This window comes from Bubalus bubalis, chromosome 10 (genome assembly GCF_019923935.1).
Source record: "Bubalus bubalis isolate 160015118507 breed Murrah chromosome 10, NDDB_SH_1, whole genome shotgun sequence".
NCBI lineage: Eukaryota > Metazoa > Chordata > Mammalia > Artiodactyla > Bovidae > Bubalus > Bubalus bubalis.
In genome coordinates, this window is record NC_059166.1 from 29,054,649 (window position 1) to 29,076,535 (window position 21,887).

Here is a 21,887-nt window from a genome sequence, read left to right on the forward strand (position 1 = left end):
CTCCTCTGTCCACGGGGATCTCCAGGCAAGAACACTGGAGTGGGTTGCCATGCCTCCTCCAGGGGATCTTCCGACCCAGGGATCAAACCCGCGTCTCATGTTTCCTGCATTGGCAGGTGGGTTCTTTATCACTGGTGCTACCTGGGAAGCCCATTGATAACATAAAGCCACTGATAACATAAAATGTTGTCCTTCCTAGTGAAAGTGAGTGAAGTCGCTCAGTCTTGTCCGACTCTTTGCGACCCCGTGGACTGTAGCCCACCAGGCTCCTCCTTCCATGGGATTCTCCAGGCAAGAATACTGGAGTGGGTTGCCATTCCTTCTCCAAACTCTTCCCAAATCAATGAGTCCAGTTAGGAAAACAGAAAACACACTGTTTACTTTAACAGAAAGAATTTGCTAAGAGGAACTGTTTAAACAGTCGGGAGGGAAGTTTTCCCTGCAGTAGTGACCTCCTTGGACTTGACCGCAGTGGCACAGCGGTAAAGAACCTGCCTGCAGTGTGAGAGGTGGGTTCCATCGCTCGGTGGGGAAGATCCCGTGGAGAAGGAAATAGCAACCCCTCCAGTATTCTTGCCTGGAAAATCCTACGGACAGAGGAGCCTGGTGGGCTACAGTCCATGGGATTGCAAAAGAGAACCACACGATTTAGAGACGAAACAACAGTAACAAGTGACCTTGTTGGTTAGGGAGGTGGAAAGTCAAGGATTCTCGGAGCTGCTAGTCCGACGGGCTTAGAGGAGAACTCGGACACTCCCCTGGCGCTGGCACCCAGCCCCGGCTCCGGCGGGACGCGGGTGGGGCTCCGCCGCAGCTCCGCCTCCCCCGGCACCCAGCCAATTGGAGCGCGGCGAGCAGCCTGAGCCCTGGCCCAGGGTGCGGAGGGGAGACAGCGCTCCCAGCGCCCGCGGCCCGAGGGGGAGTCCCACGCTGACGGCTGCCTGTAAAGATGTGACTCAGCTCCGGCGCCCATGTGCGCCCCCGGACCCTCAGCGAGGGCGGCGGCCAGAGGAGCCCCGGCACCCGGCCTCCTGGCCCTGCTGTTCCTGCTGCTGGTGGCCGCGTCGACGGGACGGGCAGGTAGGAGTATCGTGCCCGGGGCCAGCCGGCCGCCCAGCTCCGACTGATTTCTTCCACCCCGCCTTTTGCTTTCAGGCGCGTGGAGCAGGAGGAGCGGAGGTCCGCGCGGGGAGCCAGGGAGCCCGGGGAAGAAACGCCGCTGCCTCGCGTGCGCTGAGAACTTGTTGCGAGGGTTGCGGGTAACGGTGGAGGCAGGTTGACTGTAGTCGCTCCGAGTGGACCCGCAGCTGGTAACTTGCGGTCGGCGACAGTGCCTTTGCACATTGCACTTGCCCCCACGTCGCAGGCTGTCGCCACCCCCGCTGCGGCCCCACGTACCAGCTGCCCTTCTACAGGGAGCACCCCAGGGAAGGAGGCGATGCCTGCGCTTTAAAGAACCGAACTCCGGAAAAGAGTTGGGCTCGCAGGGGACAGGAGCTAGAAAGGGGCAACGTTTCTAAAGTAAGATCCCTTTCCTGGGCAAGTCTTTTTTTTTTTTTTTTTTCTTTGCCGTTTTGACCACGTGCATGTAAATGCCCTTTGATTTTTCAGAAGTAACAAAATTTGGAACTGATCTGTGATACAGGTTTTTTTGGTTTTGTTTTTAAGTTTTAACTCTACCAGCTGCAAGCCAGTAAATCAGAATGATTCATTAACTGATTTCTGTTTTCCTTCTGCATTTCTGGTGTATGAGAAAAAGAATGTTTTTAAAGATATCTAGGATCCTCTCTTTTTTTTTTTTTTTAATTTCAAGCAACAGAGCTTGAAATACTGTGTTTTGTGCAGATTTGGCCCAGGCTTCTATGTTTTTAATCCAGAACTGAACAATGACTGTGAATGCAAAAAGTTGTCCATGAAACTGTGGTGTCCTTAGTAATCAAAGAACAAGTTGCAAAAGTTCAGTATAATCAAAAGAAAAGTGTGCATATAGATCTTGGAGAGATTTTTGGACAATAGACGTTATGCACAAAAAGCTTCTCTTTCTCTTCTAAATCCTGAAGTTACCAGAAATTGTCATTCTTTTCTCTTGTGATAAATATTCCTAGGTAAGCTGAATGGGAAGAGACTGCTCCTGACTTAGCCAGATACTGAGCTTCAACTAACTGACAGGAATTTGGTTGTTTCTATTTCTAATCAAATAAATAAAGCTTGCTTCTTAATTGGATTGGAAGGCTGACATTAGAAGGTAATAATATTCTTGGCTTCAAAGCAAAATTAGGGGAAAAAACAAAAAAACTCTCTCCTGACCCAGGTACTTTCTTGGCTCGTCTTAAAACATTCCTGTCCTCTTCTGGGCCTCAAGGCACACTGAGAGCTGATAGGAAAATCAGGTGAGAAGGTACATGTGTTTATGTGGATAGAGAGCTATCCCATCTTGTTGGTTCCACCACCATATCTGAAGAGCCATGTGAACTTTCTAAGAATTATATGACATTGCCACATTCCAGTAGTAAAGGCTTTAATATTTCAAAAATTTTGGCACAAAAATTTGAAGTCACACAACTCTGTGATTGGATTGGGCTGTACTACAATACCAAACATCCAAAGAGAAAGGAAAAAAAAATTTTCAATGTGGCATCAGCATTTTAGGAAAGTTCTTGGTATTTCATTTCAGGTCAACTTTTAAAGGAATTTGGAACATCTGTACCACACTCACAAGGCAGGAGGGACACAAACTCGACTCTATCAACTCTCCAGGGACAGAAGTTTCATTAGGAAATTCATCACTATGGTTTGGCAGTCTGGTCCTGTTGGCCTAATCCCATGTCTTATTCATCACTGCAGATAAAGAATCCTGGTCAGCATAATATTAATGAGCATTTAAAGTCAGTAACAGAGAGTGGGAGGAGATGACTTGCCAAAGTCACTATCTCCTCTCCTCAAACCCTTCAGAAACCTTCACTGCTGATAGAATCATTCTAAAGTCTCCTGTGTGGTCTTATGTGACCCCTCCTGCCAGTCTCTTCAGCCTCACTCACACCACTTAATTCCTACTATTGTGGACGTTTTCCAGTTCCTAGAGCAAACCAAACTGTTTTGCATCACAGGGACTTCATACTTGCAATTCCTTGTGCTGGAATGTTCCAGCCCACTCTGTCTCTGGCTAACTCCTGTTCAGACTTGACATCTCACCTCCGGTGTGCCTCCCTCGAGAAGAGCTTCCCAAAATCCCCAAAGAGGGAAAAAATAGAGTTTATACATCTCACCTCCGGTGTGCCTCCCTCGAGAAGAGCTTCCCAAAATCCCCAAAGAGGGAAAAAATAGAGTTTATTGTGTCTATGAACAAAGGAGCCAACTCTAGGTCTGGAGCTTTCGAATATGGTCTAAATATTAAAGTATCTCTGCTTGTTAGAACTAATATGCTACATTTAACACAGTGAGGGTATTTGTTGAAGTGTTTCTTCTTTGATATAAACACAGCAGTATCAGGTATTTTATTTCACGGAGGTTATTTTAAGATATTTTTCACACACACAAATGATTCCAGTGAACTAATTAAATTTTTTTCATTGCTTTCTCCTTTTTAGCTTTTAATTTTGAGCTAATATGAAACTTACGCTCTAGAAATAATAGAGCTCTCATGAACCCCCTCACCCTGTTTCTCTTAATTTTAAGATCTTATATAACCATACAGTGTTCAGAACCGTGAAATTAACATTGATGTAACACTGTTCAGGCTTCCGAGGTGGCTCAGTGGTAAAGAATCCGCCTGCCAATGCAAGAGACGGGTTCGAACCCTGTGTTGGGAAGATCCTCTGTTGAAGGAAATGGCAACCCACTCCAGTATTCTTGTCTTGGAAATCCCATGAACAGAGGAGCCTTGAGGGCTACAGGCCATAGGATCCCAAAGAGTCAGAAACAACTTAGCAACTAAACAACAACAGTGTAACACTATCCACTAAACTACAGACTTTGTTTCAGTTTCACCCTTTTTTCCCCACTAATGCTGCTTTCCTGTGCCAGGATCCCAGTTACCTTCAGTTGCTGTCTCCTTCCTCTGCTCCAATCTGTGAGTTCCTCAGTCTCTGTTTGCTTTCCTGTCCTTGACACTTTAGGAGTCCTGGTCACCTTTCCCTCAGACTTGTCCCTCAGTATGGGTTCATTTGAGGTTTCCTCATTAGAGTGAGATTATTCCCTTTGGGCAATAATACCACAGAAATGACGTTATCTTTACCAGCCCGTCCTATCAAAGGGTTTATGATATCAGTACATCTTCTTCCTGATGATGTTAACTTTGATCATTTGGTTTAGGTGGTGTCTGTAGGGTTTTTCACTGTAGAGTTCCTCTTTTCATTTTCTGATTAATAAATTGCTGCTGCTGCTAAGTTGCTTCAGTCGTGTCCGACTCTGTGCAACCTCATAGACGGCAGCCCACCAGGCTCCTCCGTCCCTGGGATTCTCCAGGCAAAAACACTGGAGTGGGTTGCCATTTCCTTCTCCAATGCATGAAAGTGAAAAGTGAAAGTGAAGTCGCTCAGTCATGTCTGACTCTTCGCGACCCCATGGACTGCAGCCTAGCAGGCTCCTCCATCCATGGGATTTTCCAAGCAAGAGTACTGGGATGGGGTGCCATTGCCTTCTCCGAATAAATATCTAGTGGGAAGATATTCTGAGATGGAGCAAGTATCCTGTTTCTCCTCAAACATACACCCACTAATTTTAATATTCATCAGTGGATACTGGATGCAATAACTGTTATGCTTAATGGTGATTTTTTAATTTCACTCTTTCCTTCTCAATTTATTAAATTGGAATTCTAATGCAGGGAAGAGCCTTTGCTTCTCTGTCATTTATTTCTTTATTTAGTTTCTTACATATATTAATATGGATTCATAAATGTTTTGCTTTATTATTTGAGTTATAATCCAATACTATTATTATTTAGTATTAATTTTATTGCTCAAAATTTCCAGCTTTGGCCATCAAAAGCTCTTTTAGTTTGGTTCCTGCATGCTTTCAACAGGCCCCATTCTTTCCTAAGCATTTCATTACTTTGTAGCATCACAAAATATTTCAAGTTCATCTCATATTTTCCCTTCCCCAGGTCTGAACGGGCTTCCCAGGTGGTGCTAGTGGTAAAGAACCCGCCTGCCAATGCAGAAGACATAAGAGACACTGGTTTGGTCCCTGGGTTGGGAAGATATCCCTGGAGGGGGGCATAGCAACCCACTCCAGTATTCTTGCCTGGAGAATCCCATGGACAGAGAAGCCTGGTGGGCTACCATCCATAGGGTCACAAAGAGTCCGACCCAACTGAAGTGACTTAGCACGCAGGTATGAAGGGCTGAATCAGCCACTTCCCCAAGGAGCTCTAGTTCCTTCTCCTGGAGAATAAGATCTAGAAACCAAAATCTCGTTGCCGGGTATGCTCATTGCTACTGGAATGTTTTTCTAGGCCCTCTTAAAAAAAAAAAAAAAAGGTGACTGGCAATGTTAAAATTAAATATTTCTTCTGCTTTATTTTCAGAATTCTTTTTGCTATAGAAAACTAGGCTTGAAAAGACCTTAAAATCCCATCCAACTCCTTCTCTTGTGAATCTCTTCTGCAGCATAACTTCCAAGGCATTACCTCTCTGCTGTTGAAGCATCTCCCATTGTAGGAAACTCACTACCTGACACCCAAGTCACGATGTCCTGTCGTTGCAGACTTCCAGCTACTGGAATGTTCTTCTGTGTAATGAGCTGAGATCGTGATCTCTTTCCTCGTCTCCCATTGTCTCTCTCAGAGTTGGTCCTCACTCTGAGTGGATCAAGTTGTATAGAACAATCTGCTCAGCTCATTGACTGCAACCATCACATTCTCTCTGTCTTCTTTCATCTCAGCTAACCACCTCCCCAGTTACACCATGCCAGGCCCCTCTTTCTCCTGGTCTTTTCTGTAGGTGTGTGTTCTGGATTGTCCGTAAGCTGTCAGGCTGACTCACTGTAGATCATGATGAGATGGCTCATCTGCCACATTTTAAACACTACCCCTCGAATGTTGGTCCTTGAGTGATTTACCATCAGGTTCTTGGTGAACACAGGCCTCTAATGCCTAAAAGTTACCTTCCCTTTTTATCTTTGTTGTCTTCTCCTATGATACACAGACCTTGACCCCTCATTTAAACTCAGAATTTCATACAAATATAATTTCATTTTGTAGAGGCAGTTTTCTTTCTCTTCACTTCTTAGATTATAGAGAATGGAAGTATGGCATAATGTTTTGGCTAGAGCTGGTGAAATCTATGATGATGGACTTTAATGCAATTAATGAGACTTTTCTGGAAAGGAAATTTTTATTGATTACAAATATTATCTATTCAAAATCAGTTCTATTTTTCAATGCAGCACTCACTGCATTGCACGTGGACATGCCAAAATGACTTCCACTCAACTTGTCCAATCACTTTATGCGCAGCTTCATCAAATGCCAGCTCCACCTCCAGGCACAGAGAATGGCATTCCTCTCTTCTACAGGTTTGTCAGGAAGTTTTCCTTATACTTCTTGAGTCTGAGCATGTATGCCTTTCATCCAGCCTCCTGAAATTTCCATTTCATACAATTACATTTGTATTTTGGTAGTATGAGATATTTTGGCAAGTGTATCCTCTTAAAGCTTCTGTTTATGTTCTTTCCCCCATTTAAATTTCCTCCTTTTCAATGTTGCAGTTTTTTGTGTTTTTTTTTCTCCTACATCAGTCCCTTCCTCTTTACTTTTGGGTAACTTGGCAGCCCTTACAGCATTCATTGTTCTCATAAATAAACATTATGTTCATTTTTGAGGAAAGGTGTGAGCAACAGACACCTACTATATTACGTTTCTAGGCCTGCCATAACAAAGTACCTCAAACTGGGTTGCTTAGATCAATATAAATTTACTATCTCACAGTTTTGGAAGCTAGAACTTAAAACAGTAGAAGAGCATCTGTTCCACACCTCTCTCCTAGCATCTGGTGGTTGCTGGCAATCCTTGGCATTCCTTAGCTGTTGAGCACCATCCCAGTCCTCTGCCTTCACACAGTGCTCCTTCTGTCTCTTCACATAATCTTCCCTCTGTGCATGTCTCTCTTTGTGTCCAAATTTTCCATTTTTATAAAGATACCAGTCATGTTGGATTGAAGCCCACCATAATGAGGTACTGGAGGTTGGGATTGCAACATACTCCTTTCAACATACATTTATAACACCAACCATACCCTCAGCGGGCTTCCCAGGTGGCTCAATGGTAAAGAATTTGCCTGCAACGCAGGAGACACAGGTTCAATCTCTGGGCCAGGAAGATTCCCTGGAGGAGGAAATGCCAACCCACTCCAGTATTCATGCCTGGAAAATTCCATGGACAGAGTAGCCTGGCAGACTACAGTCCATGGGGTTTGCAAAGAGTCGGACATGACTGAGCAACTGAGCAGGCACACACCATACCCTCAAAGACTTGGAGGGTAGTGAGCAGGACCCATGAGCTTGGTTCCTAAAGTAAAGGAAAGCTGCCTTTTCAATCCTATGTAGTTCTCCTCAACATATTTATTAATCTATGTCCACTGCCAAAGGGAAACTTTTGCAGAGGTCTCACACATGAAAGCGTCCCTTGAGAATGTAAAGGGCATAGATGAGTCTTCTCTTATGCTTTCTTTAACATGAACATAAGAGAAAGCCACCATTTTGTAATATATGCAAACACAGAATCATTATGTTGTATGACTGAAACTAATATAATGTTTATGTCAATTATATCTTAATTTTTAAAAAAGAGAAACATCAATGGATGTGTATTAAGATGATGGAGTTAAAATTTCTTCAGCAGAGGGGTTCACTCTCTTCCAACCCCTACCTCCTGCCTCCATTTCTCTGTGGGGCACTTTCCTGCAAAATCTTGCTCCAACATGGACCATTTTCATGCTTAAGGCTAATTACTCATATGATTCCAAGTCAGCCTCCCTCCTCCATTTTACATTAAAATGTATATGTTTAAAAGGTTCTCTAAATTATCTACTAAATGCTTTATGTTGTTATTTTTTAAGTTGGCTAATGGTTGGTTTAGTGCAAAATAGAACAACATATGTACCTTAACAGTAAATAACTTAGGGGAATGAGGTATTTGAGCTGATTGGATGTAATGAAAAAGAATCAGCTTCTTACCCCCACACATTCATTTTGAGTTTTCCTAAGTTAAAATATAACTTGATGCAATGTGATTTTTAAATAACCTTCTTTTGAGTACTTTTCATTTATTCATTCACTTACTCAGAGTCATTCATTCCTACATTTCAGGAACTGTTCTAAGTATTGAATTGAACAAGAAAGCAAGGACGCTTTCTTTGTAGACCTTTTAATCTCAGATGATTACAGTATAAATGCCAGAACTGAAGAAACCAAGCTGCTTTAGAAGCACAGAATAAGGCAACTGCTCTAATTTAGGAGTCAAGCAGGGCTTTCTGTGAAAAGGGAAACTGAAACTTACGAGAATTGCCAATATACTCATATTTTTCATTTAAAATACTAGCAAGAAAATAAAGTTAAATCCTGCTCTAAGCATATTCTATCTGTAAATGACAAAGTAGTTAATATTCCTTTTCCACACTTATATTTCTTTCTTATAAAGCTACTAATCAACAAACAAAACCCAACAACAAATAGCAAAATCCTACGAAAAGGAGGGATTTTTTTTTGAGAGTGGTATTGCCAAATGGATAGGAGTAAGGAGCTTTGCAGTTTACGGACAGCCTGACCTCAAGGTCATTGACAGCCTCACCAGGTCACTGTGGACTGTGGCTCTACTCAGTGCCGAGTCCATCTGCAGTTATCAAAAGGCACCCATGTTATAGCTGCAGTTTTCTAAGAAGGCTGGTATCCTAGGTGCTGTTTCCTACTTCCGGAATCAACACAGTCCTTTGAAGGCTCTGTTAGCTTTAATAGCAAGAGCAAGGGAATGTCTACATCAATCCATTCTCTGCATTGATCCTGGAGAAGGTCCATTGTTGCCAGTACCTTATCCTGACCAGTGTTTTTTTAACATCTTTGTGGCAGGATAACTACCCCTAAGGGCTGATCTTTAGAGGGACCTGTGTTGCACATGGATCCCCTATCCATTGTATTACATTTAGTTACATAACTTCATCAAGGCATAATCCAACCTGAAGAGGTCTAAATCGAGTCCAGGTCACTGTCAAAAACATAAAAGCATTGACTTGTCACTACAGAGGAGAGGTAGCCCACTGAAAAAGAACGCATCTTTCTGACTGTATTTTTAATGGCTGCTATCTACTTCTGTCTTCATCTTATTTGATTAGACAGCTTGAGATCACACTCTCAACCTCATTTGCCTCAAAATCCCAATCAACAATGAGCAGAAGTAAATACTATTAATTACTTCCAAGTCTCCATTAAATGATTACTTCCAAATCTCCACTACTAAGTAATTGTTTTTAAGGCTTTTTTTTTGTTTTGTTTTTCTTACTTTTTTTCTATTTTTCTCTGTCTTCTCACATTTTTATCTTGTTCATTTTCTTTCTGAATATGTGAAGTGATAGAGATATCAGTGGAAAAACTGTATTACATATGTGAGGATAAAAAGAAGTACTGGATTTGAAAATGATGTGAAAGATAAAGTGGATGATATATGTTGATATTTAATAAATATCTGTTGATTGAACTTGGAGCTCCCAATAGTTGTTCTTTCCAATACCTTAGTGGCTCCAAATGGTTTCTCTCTGTTCTTTCTTTTCATGTATTTATTTTTAATTTTTTGCTTGCACTGTGTCTCTGCTGCTGCACGTGGGCTTTCTCTAATTGCAGAGAGTGAGGACTACTCTTTGTTGTGATGTGTAGGCCCCTCACTGTGGTGGCTTCTCTTACTGGGGAGCAGAGGCTCTAGGCACACGGGCTTCAATAGTTGCAGCACTCAGGCTCAGTAGTTATGTTGGGCAGCTTAGTTGCTCCACAGCATGTGGAATCTTCCTGGACCAGGGATTGAACCCATGTCCCCTGCATTGGCAGGTGGATTCTTATCCACTGTTCCACTAGGGAAGTCTGTCTCTGTTCTTTCTTCTGTCTTTTACTTTCTGAGGCAAGTTATTGAGTCGTAGAGACTACAACACACATGTGAATCTTCTTTCCCATATGCTATACTATGCTAAATCACTTCAGTCGTGTCCGACTCTGTGCGACCCCATGGCAGCCCACCAGGCTCCCCCATCCCTGGGATTCTCCAGGCAAGAACACTGGAGTGGGTTGCCATTTCCTTCTCCAATGCATGAAAGTTAAAAGTGAAAGCGAAGTTGCTCAGTCGTGTCCGACTCTTAGCGACCCCATGGACTGCAGCCTACCAGGCTCCTCCATCCATGGGATTTTCCAGGCAAGAGTACTGGAGTGGGGTGCCATCGCCTTAGTCACTTTGGATAGACACTTTGGCAATCACAAAATGTGGAGAAAATCAAACCCTTGCCCTCAAAAAGCCAATTTCTGAAAAGGAAGGGAAGGCATTCACACAAGAAATGACATAAGCCAGTGAGACTGATACTCTAACAATGGGACCAACATATACAAATTGATAATGACATCTTCAAAATAGGCATTTTAGGAAGCTATGCACAAAAATCTGACTGTTTTTCCTAAACTCCTTTTTTCAGAGTTCTGGATAGAACCTGCACACGTTGGTCAAAATAACCCATTAAGTGGCAAACCTCATCTTGAAGATGTGGTTTAATTTTCAAAATCTTTCAGAGCCACTTCCAAGTAACTTGTATAACCAAGCTAAGAAATGCTATGTTGGGCAAAAGCAAGGTGTGCCTATTTTTAAATAATGAGATGGAATTTTTGCATATTTATAACCTACCTCTGAAGACAGTTGTAGCTAAAAGGATATGTGTCCCAAATGCCAGAGCTGAGCAATGCCGGAAATGATTATAAACCGCCCCGAGGAAACTGCTTGGAACATGTGCACTCTTTTTGATGGGTAAACGCCAATATATTTATTTTAAGAGGTAGTCTCAATCTTAAAGTCCTATTTACTCTCATGTACCAACAGCAATATTCCAGAACATGTTTAAGCACATAGATTTACTTATTGAGGTGTGGCTATAAAGAAATAACATGTTTTTCATGTATGACTTATATATCACTCATCCATATAAACATTCACATACTTGGCAGGGAAAGTGTGTATTGATGGATTATGTCCAGATTCAGAAAATACCTGCTCTGTAAGCGCAGGGCCTTCTGTGTGTTTCTGTCTTCCAGTGCACCTTAGGAACTGGATTTTCCATTTCTAGTAGGTGCCTGGTAATGAGGTTGAATGAATGATATGACTAAGTATACTTCCTCCAGAAAAAGATTCAGTAAAGGAGAAATACTCAGGTTTTCCTCATTGAATTTCTTACATAGCTCCTTAGAAGCAATTTTCAGTAACATGCAAACTTTATAATGATTGTGCAATCTCTTCTTCCCACAACACTGTTCTTTGGAGCATTCTCTAAAAGCAGCAAGTGAGTATCCTAGCAGAGAGATCTCTGTTGTCCTAAGAACACTTGGACTCAATCACCCTCCGTATGGCTGAATAACCGCAGGCAAGTTGGTCAGCCTCTCTGGGCCTTTATTCAGCTGTGAAAGGAGAATAGTAACCATGGAGGACGACATTGTTGTTGTTTCGTCACTAAGTCGTGTCCAGCTCTTTGCGATCCCTTGGACAGTAGCCCACCAGGCTCCTCTGTCCATGGAATTCTCCAGGCAAGAATACTGGAGTGGATTGCCATTTCCTCCTTCAATGGATCTTCCTGACTCAGGGATAAAACCTGTGTCTCCTGCATTGGCAGGTGGGTTCTTTACCATGGAGCCACCAGGTAAGCACATGAAGGACAAGGCTGAGCTAATAATTACTGAGTTCTTTCTTTGTACCAGGCACTATTTTAGGAACCTTATTTAATCATCCCAACAAGCCTGTGAGGCAGATAATAATATTGTTTCGTTTTACAAATGAGGAAATTGAGTGCAGAGGCTAAATAACTTACTTCAGGGCACACAGCTTAGATAAGCAGAGAGCAGGGAGCAGGTGTCAGTGTGGCTCTAGAACTCGTGTTCTTATGACTTCTCTCTGACCTACTCACATAAACAATTATTAGAAGCCAATGAGATAGAGCAGGTGGCCGTGCCCCGTAAAATAACGAGCAGTCCTATTATAGAGAAAGCAGAGGCCGTACTCAAGTACAACAGCAAATGGGCTAAGCGGTAATAGGGAAATAGTAGCAGAATTGCTAGAGAAAGATAATTGAGTTTGGAGGAACTAATGTTAACTCCAAACCGTACTCTCTCCTTCATAGAAAACAGTTAAGTATATTTTCTCAGGTAAATAGTTCCTGCATCACGCTTTAAGTGTTGGTTAGACGACTCACTTTTTAAGAGCACTTGAAATATAATTTTAGTGGCTGGGGAAGGAGGAAAGAAGAGTTCATATTTTTCAGGAGAAATAATTTAAAACTTAAGACCAAAGAAAATATGCCTTTCCTTTTAGCATGATGAAGTTAGAACAATACTTCATCTGCTGGAAGGCAGAGACACTGCTTAGCTCTCCTTTGGTGGAGGTTGGGATGAGATATTTACAGCTTTGCTTCCTGAAGTTGATTAATCGCCCTCTGGTGCCATTTTGTACATCAACTCTTCTTAACCCCATTTCCCACAACAGAAAACTCAGTCAGGTGATTTTTTTCTCTTCTTTTGGTCTTACAAGGTAGTAAAGTATTTTCCTATTTTGAAAAACATTTACAATATGTGGCAACCACTTGCCATGAGCTGCTCTTCCTGCATTAAAAGTACGTTGAGTATCCCTTGTGTGCAGTGCAAGTTTCCCAAGGTAATTTCAAGCTATCAAGGTTTGGTAGTTCACACTCTATCACCCTCGTTCAGATGCTCATATGAACCTGGGTCCTGCTCTGTCTTCATGACGTATGTGAGCCAAGCAGTCCCTGGTTCGTTCAGTTCAAAAGTATTTGCCAGGCACTGGGGATACAAAGGGTCTTGTAAGACATGGTGCCCTGTCTCAAACAGCTCAGAGCCTGGTGATTGCTTCACTGCTTCAGCTGCAGAGAGACAGATGGGGCTGGAGACTTTCTCAGGGCAGAGCTGGGCAGGGCTTCCTCAATGCTGAGGTTCCCAAGATAATGAGCCAGTGAAACTTGAATGGCCCCAAGGGGAAGTCCCCAGAAGTGGCCACATTTGGCTATTCAGTCTCTTACAGTCTGGTGGTTTTCCTCAGGAGTGCATGAACATATTGTCCATAAAGGGTAAGTCAGAAAGTCTCAGCCCCAGAAGAGAGAGGTTTGGGTAACCATGAGACCAGTTACCCTCCATGAGTTCACACTGAAAACCTCGCCGTTTTTTACTGGTGTTCATCAAGTACTAATTTATGCATTGATTTTTTCCCACAGTGTAATGAAATAGAAATACCTTTTACTGTCAGGCATATGATTGAAACTGCAACATATTTAGACAGTGACCTTAGTATTATCTTTGAGGCCATTAGGAAAATGTCATACTATTTCATTACACTTACAGAAAGGTAACTATAAGATAGCTCTTGGAACTAATGCAGCAGCCACACTTTGTAAAACTCCACTAATGAACTTGTCAAAGACTTACCCATTTCAAATGCCATTTATCTATTCTCTTTCTACTAAAGGACCCAAGAAGAGACAAAGGACCTTTTCTTTATGGTGCTATAACATAGATGAAGCTGGACTAGAAGGCTTTCCCAAAGGCCAAGATATAATGAGAGGAAAATAAACACAAAGAGGGAACACAAGTCTAAATGACATGACTTACAAGCCAGAGCTAACTCATCATTACTTGGGAGATCATTAAGTGGGTCCTCCTTGCTGACCCCTCACAGCTTTGTTAGGGTAGTAAGCCATCTTTTCTGTTGTTGTTGTTCATTGGTCCATTCACACTCCATTTATAGGCGGTATTCCCTGTGTTGTACAATATATCCTTGTAGCTTATCTTATACGTAATAGTTTGTGCTTCTTAATTCTCTTCCCCTGTATTGCCCTTCCTCCCTCCCCACTGATAACCGCTAGTTTGCAGAAGCTGTCTTAATTACCCATAATCCAAGGGGACCCCGCCTCAAGTCTCCCTCCCATTGCCCAACATTCACACCTCCATCAGGGAAGCTCAAAGGGAGCCCAAAATTCTGGTCCCTTTCTGAGGTCTTCTGAATTTCACTTTCTCTCGAAAGAAATGCCTCCTCCCCAGTGACTGTCATCAGAAATGCCCACTCCCTTTTAGGGTATACCATGCATACGCTCCACAATATCACAACACAATCATGTCATTAGAATAGCACAGGCCAGTATTCATTGAATGGAGGCGCACAAGGGAAAATAAGGCGTCTTCTAGTTCCAAAAGATATTTAGGGAGAGAGTACCAAAATTATAAAGGGTATAAAACAGCTAAGCAAGTTAAGGGTTTGCTGGTAATTTGCTGTGACGGGTGAACATAGTGCATTTGGCTGAATACCGTAAGGATAGGACAGACCAGGCTGTGGAGACCCTTGTACCAAACCAAGGCTGTAGTGGTACAGCACTCCCAGAAATAAAACTATGTGTACCAATCCAAAAACTTTGTGATTTGGATTGTGATATTAAATAGAAGGACTCTCAGAAGTTCAGATCTGTACTCAGGCCATAAATCTATGTGAACAAAAGTGCTTTTGTAACTCACAGATCGGCACATGACTCCTGATATCAATGTGGGTATGACATATTTTCACTTGGATGTTGACTAAATTATCTTATCAGTACTGGCAGGTTAAGACAATGACTTATCTCAGTTGGAACATTTATTCAGGAGTGTTTTCTTTATGTTTTTCCGAACTGGAAACAAATAGTACCAACGACTTTGTAAAGATGAAAACACCACAAGGAAATACTAGTTATCGATTGTGCTTTTTTTTTAATGTGCTATTTCTCCCCCTCAGAAACAAGTACTAATTCTATTTTCTATCATTCTTTTGCATCATCAAAAGGGCTGCTACTGCTGCTGCTGCTAAGTCGCTTCAGTCGTGTCCGACTCTGTGAGACCCCAGAGACGGCAGCCCACCAGGTTCCCCCGTCCCTGGGATTCTCCAGGCAAGAACAATGGAGTGGGTTGCCATTTCCTTCTCCAATGCATGAAAGAAAAAGTGAAAGTGAAGTCGCTCAGTCGTGTCCGACTCTTAGCGACCCCATGGGCTGCAGCCTACCAGGCTTCTCAATCCATGGGATTTTCCAGGCAAGAGTACGGGAGTGGGGTGCCATTGCCTTCTCCTCAAAAGGGCAAATATTCCTGAATAAATCCTCATCTGTTGATGTAGCTTACACCCGATAAGACTCCCATAGCTCTGATTCATCACAGATTCCTGTTGTTTCTGCATTGAAAATAGAGCTCCAAGCTGTTGCCACCCCACTTTCCATATCCACAACCGGCATCTTGGTGCCAGTTCAGCCATCCTCACTGGGGTTGCTGCAGTTGTGGTCTCGCCCGTTTCTCCAGGTCTATTCTTACCCTCATTCAATCTTTTCTCCTCTCAGAAGTGAAGTAATCCGTTTGAGATACAAATAGGCTCTTGACTTCCGCTGCCTAAAAGGCATCAGTGCTTTTCTGCTGTATTTCAATTGTATCCCAACTTCCTTTCCAGGGTTTACAAAGACAGGGGTGGCGGTGGAGGATCTAGCCCCTTTGAACTTCAATCACAATGTGGCCAGTGGCCTTCACTTTTTGCAGCCACACTGACCTTTTGACTGTTCCAAGGGCATGGTATTTTTGGATTGGCATTTCCCCACCTCTGGAATCTACCTGGAGCACTGCCCTCCCACCTCACAGCTGACTCTTAAGCCCCTATCTAAGTAGGTTCTGTGACCCACTACTCCAACCTTATTCTCTTCCATAGCTGGGTCACCACGTGCTTGTTTGATTTTTGACTTGTCAATGGTGTCTCTCTTCCCACTAGTCTGGGATCTCCACAAGGGCAGAAACATACCTGCTTATTCATCATTATGTATCCACATGGTGGCAGCTGTATTAGTTTCCCGGAGCTGCCATGACAAAGTACCATAAACTGGATGCCTTAAAACAACAGAAATGTATTCTCTCACAGTTCTGAAAGCTAGAAGTATGAAACCAAGGGGCTGGCAGTGCCATGCCCCCTCTAAAGCTTCTGACAGGAGCTCCTTCTTCACTTGGCCTAGCTTCTGGTAGTAGCCAGGCTTCTTGACTTACAGATGTATCACTCCAATCTTCCATCTTCAAGTAGTGTATCCCTATGTCTTCAGATTTGTTGTTGTTGTTGTTGTTGTTTTAGGGCTGTCCCTGGGGTAATGCTTTGATTTATTGACTAGAGGATATCCCAAACTGATATCTTTTCTGCCTGGGAAATCTAAAAGATATTGTCAATCCAAATGAATCTAAAGGACCAAAAGCTAGGATATTCTTCCCCCAGAAATAGTGTAGCAAACAGCAACATCCATTTTAAAATGTATTTCTATTAAAGGTGTTTACTACTCTGAATCCTTATTAGTGTATTTAATGGATTGGCTAAAAAGTTCATGATAAGATGTTGTGGAAGACACCAAATGAACTTTTTGGCCAACTCAATATAATGTGTTTAACAGAGCATTTATATATTTTTTTAATTCAAAAAATTGTTGCTGTAACCCTCACCTGTAATTAAAAGTCTAAGAAGTTTTCATTCTTCTCATTGGTTTTTTAAATTTTTTCATAAAGATGAAATGAAACTACTAAATAGAACATTTTTCAAGATTGTGACTGCAGTAGTCCTTTATAACATCATCGGAAATGAAAGGAACCATTTTTTTTCCTTCCTCCATTTAACTTGTGGTTTTTTTTAAGTGATTAATTTCTCTTAGTTTCTCTAAGTTTTAGACTCTTTGTTGTATTAGATATCTAGTGCTGTGTAACAAGCTACCTCAAAACTTAGCAGCTTAAAGCAACAAATATTATCTCTCAGTTTCTGTGGGTCAGGAGTCCAGTAAAGGCTTATCTGGTGGTTCTGGCTCAGGGTCTTTCACGAGAGTATAGTTAAGAGTGTAAATGAGAGTACAGATGGCTGAGGCTGCAGTCATCTGAAAGCTTGACTGGGACTGGAGGATCCACTTCTAAGCTCACTAATGTGCCTTTTGGCAAGAAATTTCACTCAATTCTTCAACATATCTTGAAGGCCTGTTACTTGCCACAAGGTCCTCTGTGGAGAACTGTTCACAAAAAGACAACTGACCTTTCCTAGAGTAAATAATCCAAAAGACAGAAAGCAAGATGGCAGCCACAGTATCTTTTATAACCTAATATTGGAAATGATGTACTCTCACTTCTGTCATACTCTGTTGGTCACATAGACCAACCCAGCTACAGTGTGAGAGGGGAATATGCAGGCTGTGAATGCCAGGAGGAGGGGATTACTGAAGGTCATCTTGGAGACTGGCCACCAAAATTGTGGCAATACACATGATTTATCCATAATGTAAACTTGCAAAGAGGTTCACAACATTTATAATGAAATATGTTTTATTTTCAAAAAATAGAATGGTATGGTGAGAAAAGTGTTTAATGTTTTGATATTGTTGTCACATTATTAATTCTCTTTAACCAATTATTCCTTTTATTTAAACTATTAAAATATTTATTTTTTAATCATTTCTCTACAGAGGATTTCTAGAAATTAATCCTTTAGGATACAGAGTTTGTAACATTTTGATAATTGATATAGCATTTTAAGCTTCCCTGGTGGCTCAGTCAGTAAAGAATCTGCCTGCTATGCAGGAGACCTGGGTTTGATCCTTGGTTCAGGAAGTTCCCCTGGAAAAGGAAATGGCAACACACTCCAGTATTCTTGCCTGGAAAATCCCTTGGACAGAGGAACCTGGCAGGCTACAGTCCATGAGGTCACAAAGAGTCAGACACAGCTGAGCAACTAAACCACCACATAGCATTTCTAGAGGATCACTTAAACAGTTACAAAACTCTAATCAAAATTTCTGTTGCATCATTGAACATTAATGATTGACAACACATTTCAGGGGGTACTTTATTTCAGAAAAGCAAGGTGGTTTAAAACAATCATTTTATTATTTCTCATGGTTTGATGATTAACTAGGGCTCAGCTGGATGGTTCTTCTGCTGGCCTCTCTCAAAGCCTCTCACACAGCTTTAGTCTGAGGCAAATGGGGCTACAGTGTCCACAGTGGCTTCATTCTGGCCCCTTGACTGGAAAGCTGGGCTCAGCTGGGACGCTAGGACAGCTGGACATCTCCCTTGTCATATGGCCTCTCGACATGGTTTGTCCAGCAAAGTAGCCCACATTTTACATTGCAGTTCAGGGCTTTCAAACGAGCAAAAGTGAAAGCTCCCAGGCCTTGTTAAGGCTCAGTCTCAGAATCATTTCTGTTGGTTAAAGAGGGTCATGAAGTCAGGTCGGGCTGGAAGGAAATTCACAGAGCACGAGTACTGGAAGGTACTGCTTCTTGGGGTCTGTATCTAGAGACCAGCCACCACAGGTTAGGTCTTCCTTTCTCTCCACTAAACCCTCAATTCCTCTCTGCTCCTTTTTCAGTTCCCTGTGTCTCTGGTGATCTGCCTAAACCTACAAATGTTGCCTTCATATCCATAAACATGAAGAACATCCTACAGTGGAACCCCCCAGAGGGCTTACAAGGCATGGAAGTTAGTTATACTGTGCAGTATTTCATGTAAGTCTATTCCTTTCCTTTGGTTTATTTATAAAAACAAGACTTAGACTCCTATGCAAAGATTAACAAACCATCTATTCTATTAAATGAGTGTTTGAAGAAAAAGAGAGATTTTAGATATTTCCTGTTAAATTATCTTGTTATGTTTTGTTAGATTAAATTAGACAATAATTTCTTCATGTAAACAGAGTGTTGAGTGCTTAGGCAAGAGAGGAAATATTTAAATGGAGAAAAGTTGATCAAAATGTTATTCTGTGGCTGAGCAAACAAGGAGATCCATCACCTCTGAAACATGTAAACTTATTAGCATTACAGGGTATTTTTAAGTGAAACAGTAACAGAATTCCGTACAACTCATGGTTTTTATAGTAATGAATGGACATTTCCACTTTTCACCTCTCCCTCAAAACTCATGACAAACAAGAAAGAATGCAAAATAATGAGTGAGTGTGGGGTAGATTGTCACTCCCATACCCATTTACCTAGTATTTAATAAAGAACTGCTCCCTTCAAAGAGTAATTATCCCAAAGAATCCAGCAGCCTATCCCTAATTACTGAAAGGAAGAAAGAAAAAAAAAATGAGCATAAGTTAAAAGTTCCTGAAAGCTTTCTTGTGGAAATAGAAAGAAAATTCAGACAAGTAATTGTCTGTAGTTTGAGTCTATAAACAACGTGGTCTCTAATGGTAAATGTCAAAGAAGAGATAAACAGTCAAAAAGAAGATTCCAAGACTCCAAGAGGAAGAACGTTTTTTAAAAGCAAGATGGCAGAACTTAGGAAGAAGATAGAAAATAAAAATGTTTTATGGAGATGAAAAATCTATTATAACTGATAGCAATAATTGAACAGGTAATAATAACTGTCTGGAATTGCATATTGTAAATGCAAGCTCTGACTAGGAAAATTTAATAAAAATAATAGGAAGACATCCTGGTGAAGTTATTGAACTTTGAAAAAATGACATGATTTATAACCATCATAGTAAAAGCAATGATTTCTATCTGCAACACTCAGCTGATGGCAGTGATACATCTTCTGAGGGAAATATAGTTGTGACCTAAGACTCCTACCAAGTTCAACAAATGTATTTTCAAGCAGGTGGAACTTGGGATATCACTCCACTGAGACTTTCTTGCAGAGGGTTTGAAAGGGAAACACTAACTAAAGAGGATCTCCAACTGAAAGAGATAAAAATGAACCTAAAGAACCTTAATAATGACAAGATTATGGCAAAAAAGATGAGTAGCATGCATTGAAACCACCTAAATGTAGAACTAAGAACTAAGACTAAACAGTAATGAGAAATGTGGTTATAGAACTTTCTTTGAATGTTTGGACTTAATAATATAGCAAATCATAAGGTGGGGAAAGACTGTATGTGTACTGACTTTTATAGCACCAAGGTATTATATGTGATCCAAAATGAAAATGTTATCATTTGAATAACTAAACTCTCAATATCTTTCATATATGATTTTCTTAATTTAAACTATCTTATTAAAAGATATTAAGAACAAATATCTTGTGGTGATGAAACATTTGAACTGCAGTGATTCATTTCAGTTTAATTTCTTTCTCATTAAAGTTCAAATCAAATTAAATTTACTATTTTTATTAAAATCATAAGTATGGCATAATCGAGTTTTTGTCTATGTATTCAATTATTGAATCCTTCTTCTGGATACATATAAGCACAGTGAGATGTACAGAATCACACGTACCAAATGTTTTGGGGTAATGGGCTTCATGGTAATTTATTTATCTGTCCATTATACTTTTTTCATTGTGTGAGTTTAAAAAATGTACCATATTTACAAATAAAAACAATAATGTCATTTTTGTCTTTGAAAAAAAATATTCTGACCATTAAAGGCAGTAGAAGACTTTGGCTGCTATTCACAATGACCTCATTTATCTAGAACCTCATGCTCATTGCCAGTGAGTTTCTCAGGAACCAGTATTTTAGGGAAGAAGCATCACTCTGTCAAGATAAATGGCTCAGGAGTGTGCCCTTGCCTCCTTTTCCAATAGGTGGAGCAAGGAGCTTGCTCTTTTCTTCATGTGTTTGTGTGATTCAGAAAAGGATTTTTTAAAAAAGAGAGTCATCACTGCTCTGAGAGCAGATAATTTAGATTATTTGCATTTCAAAAAAGAATATTTGAAAATAAACTTTCCGTTTTGGAGTTCTTACAGGCCCTGTGCATGTGGATGGTGGGCAGGAATACAGGGCTGTGTATGTCACCAACAGACTCCACGCTCGGTTCCGAAGGCAAACAGTCCTGGGTTCACAGCCAGGCTGTGGACCTGGCTGGTTATAGATTATACGTTTTTACTTTTTAGTGAAGCTTGTTTCCAAGTAAAAGATGAAATTTTAGCAAAAGTTTAAACTATATCTATGCGAGGAATTTAACGCAGAAAATATAGTGTAGCATTAAAAGCACACATTTTAGCATCAGAGAAAGCGGTTCAAATCCCAGCTATGCCTGTTCCTAGTCAGACTAACTTGAGCAGCTCCATTAACATCACTGAGTCTCGATTTCCTCATCTGTAAAATGGGATGAATATAATGGTACCCACCTCCAAGGGTTATTATGACAATTAAATGAGATAAAGCTTTCAAATCCTAAGCACGCATCCATGCTTAATGGCACTTGATAAATGTTTCCTGCTGTTACCAGAAAGCAGTCAGAGATCACCTAGAGCCCCACATGACTTTTGGGCATGGATAAACATCATTGCTGTAGCATTTATTGTGGGATTCATGTCTATCAGCTTGTCAAACTTACAAAGCATTTTATCCAGAACTTGGTCAAGAGTATTTCTCCTTCATCCACATCTATCATGGGATGCTGCACCGGCCTTGGCAGAGTCAGGAAGTTTGAGGAGAAAGGGTCACATAGGCGATGGCAGTATTTTTCTAGCCACTAGTCAAGACCTGTTGGTGAGCCATGAAATCAATTTTGAGGGACATAACTAGCATGCCAAGGTTTAGGATGGTGTGGAGGGGATTAGAGTAATAAAATAACTGAGTGCCTGGCATGTAGTAAAGTTGTATGATCTTATAAAACCTTTGTTTTAGTATATGAGATATATGTATGAACTGTGTCACAGTGTGAAATGTA

General features: G+C 41.2%; 1 protein-coding gene across 2 annotated transcripts in view; it reads left to right on the plus strand.

Moving 5' to 3' along the window:
• Window positions 1-825: 825 nt before the first annotated feature.
• IL20RA (interleukin 20 receptor subunit alpha) overlaps window positions 826-21,887 on the plus strand; it is a 32,629-nt gene continuing 11,567 nt past the window's right edge. Inside the window, exons 1-2 of one of the 2 annotated variants that reach the window (XM_025294481.3) lie at window positions 826-1,080; window positions 18,629-18,764. In XM_025294481.3, the coding sequence (XP_025150266.3) occupies window positions 972-1,080; window positions 18,629-18,764 (245 nt within the window). In that variant the 5' untranslated portion in view covers window positions 826-971. Of the gene's footprint in view, window positions 1,081-1,182; window positions 1,522-18,628; window positions 18,765-21,887 lie in introns of those variants that run through there. The other variant, XM_044924181.2, reaches the window with a different exon arrangement.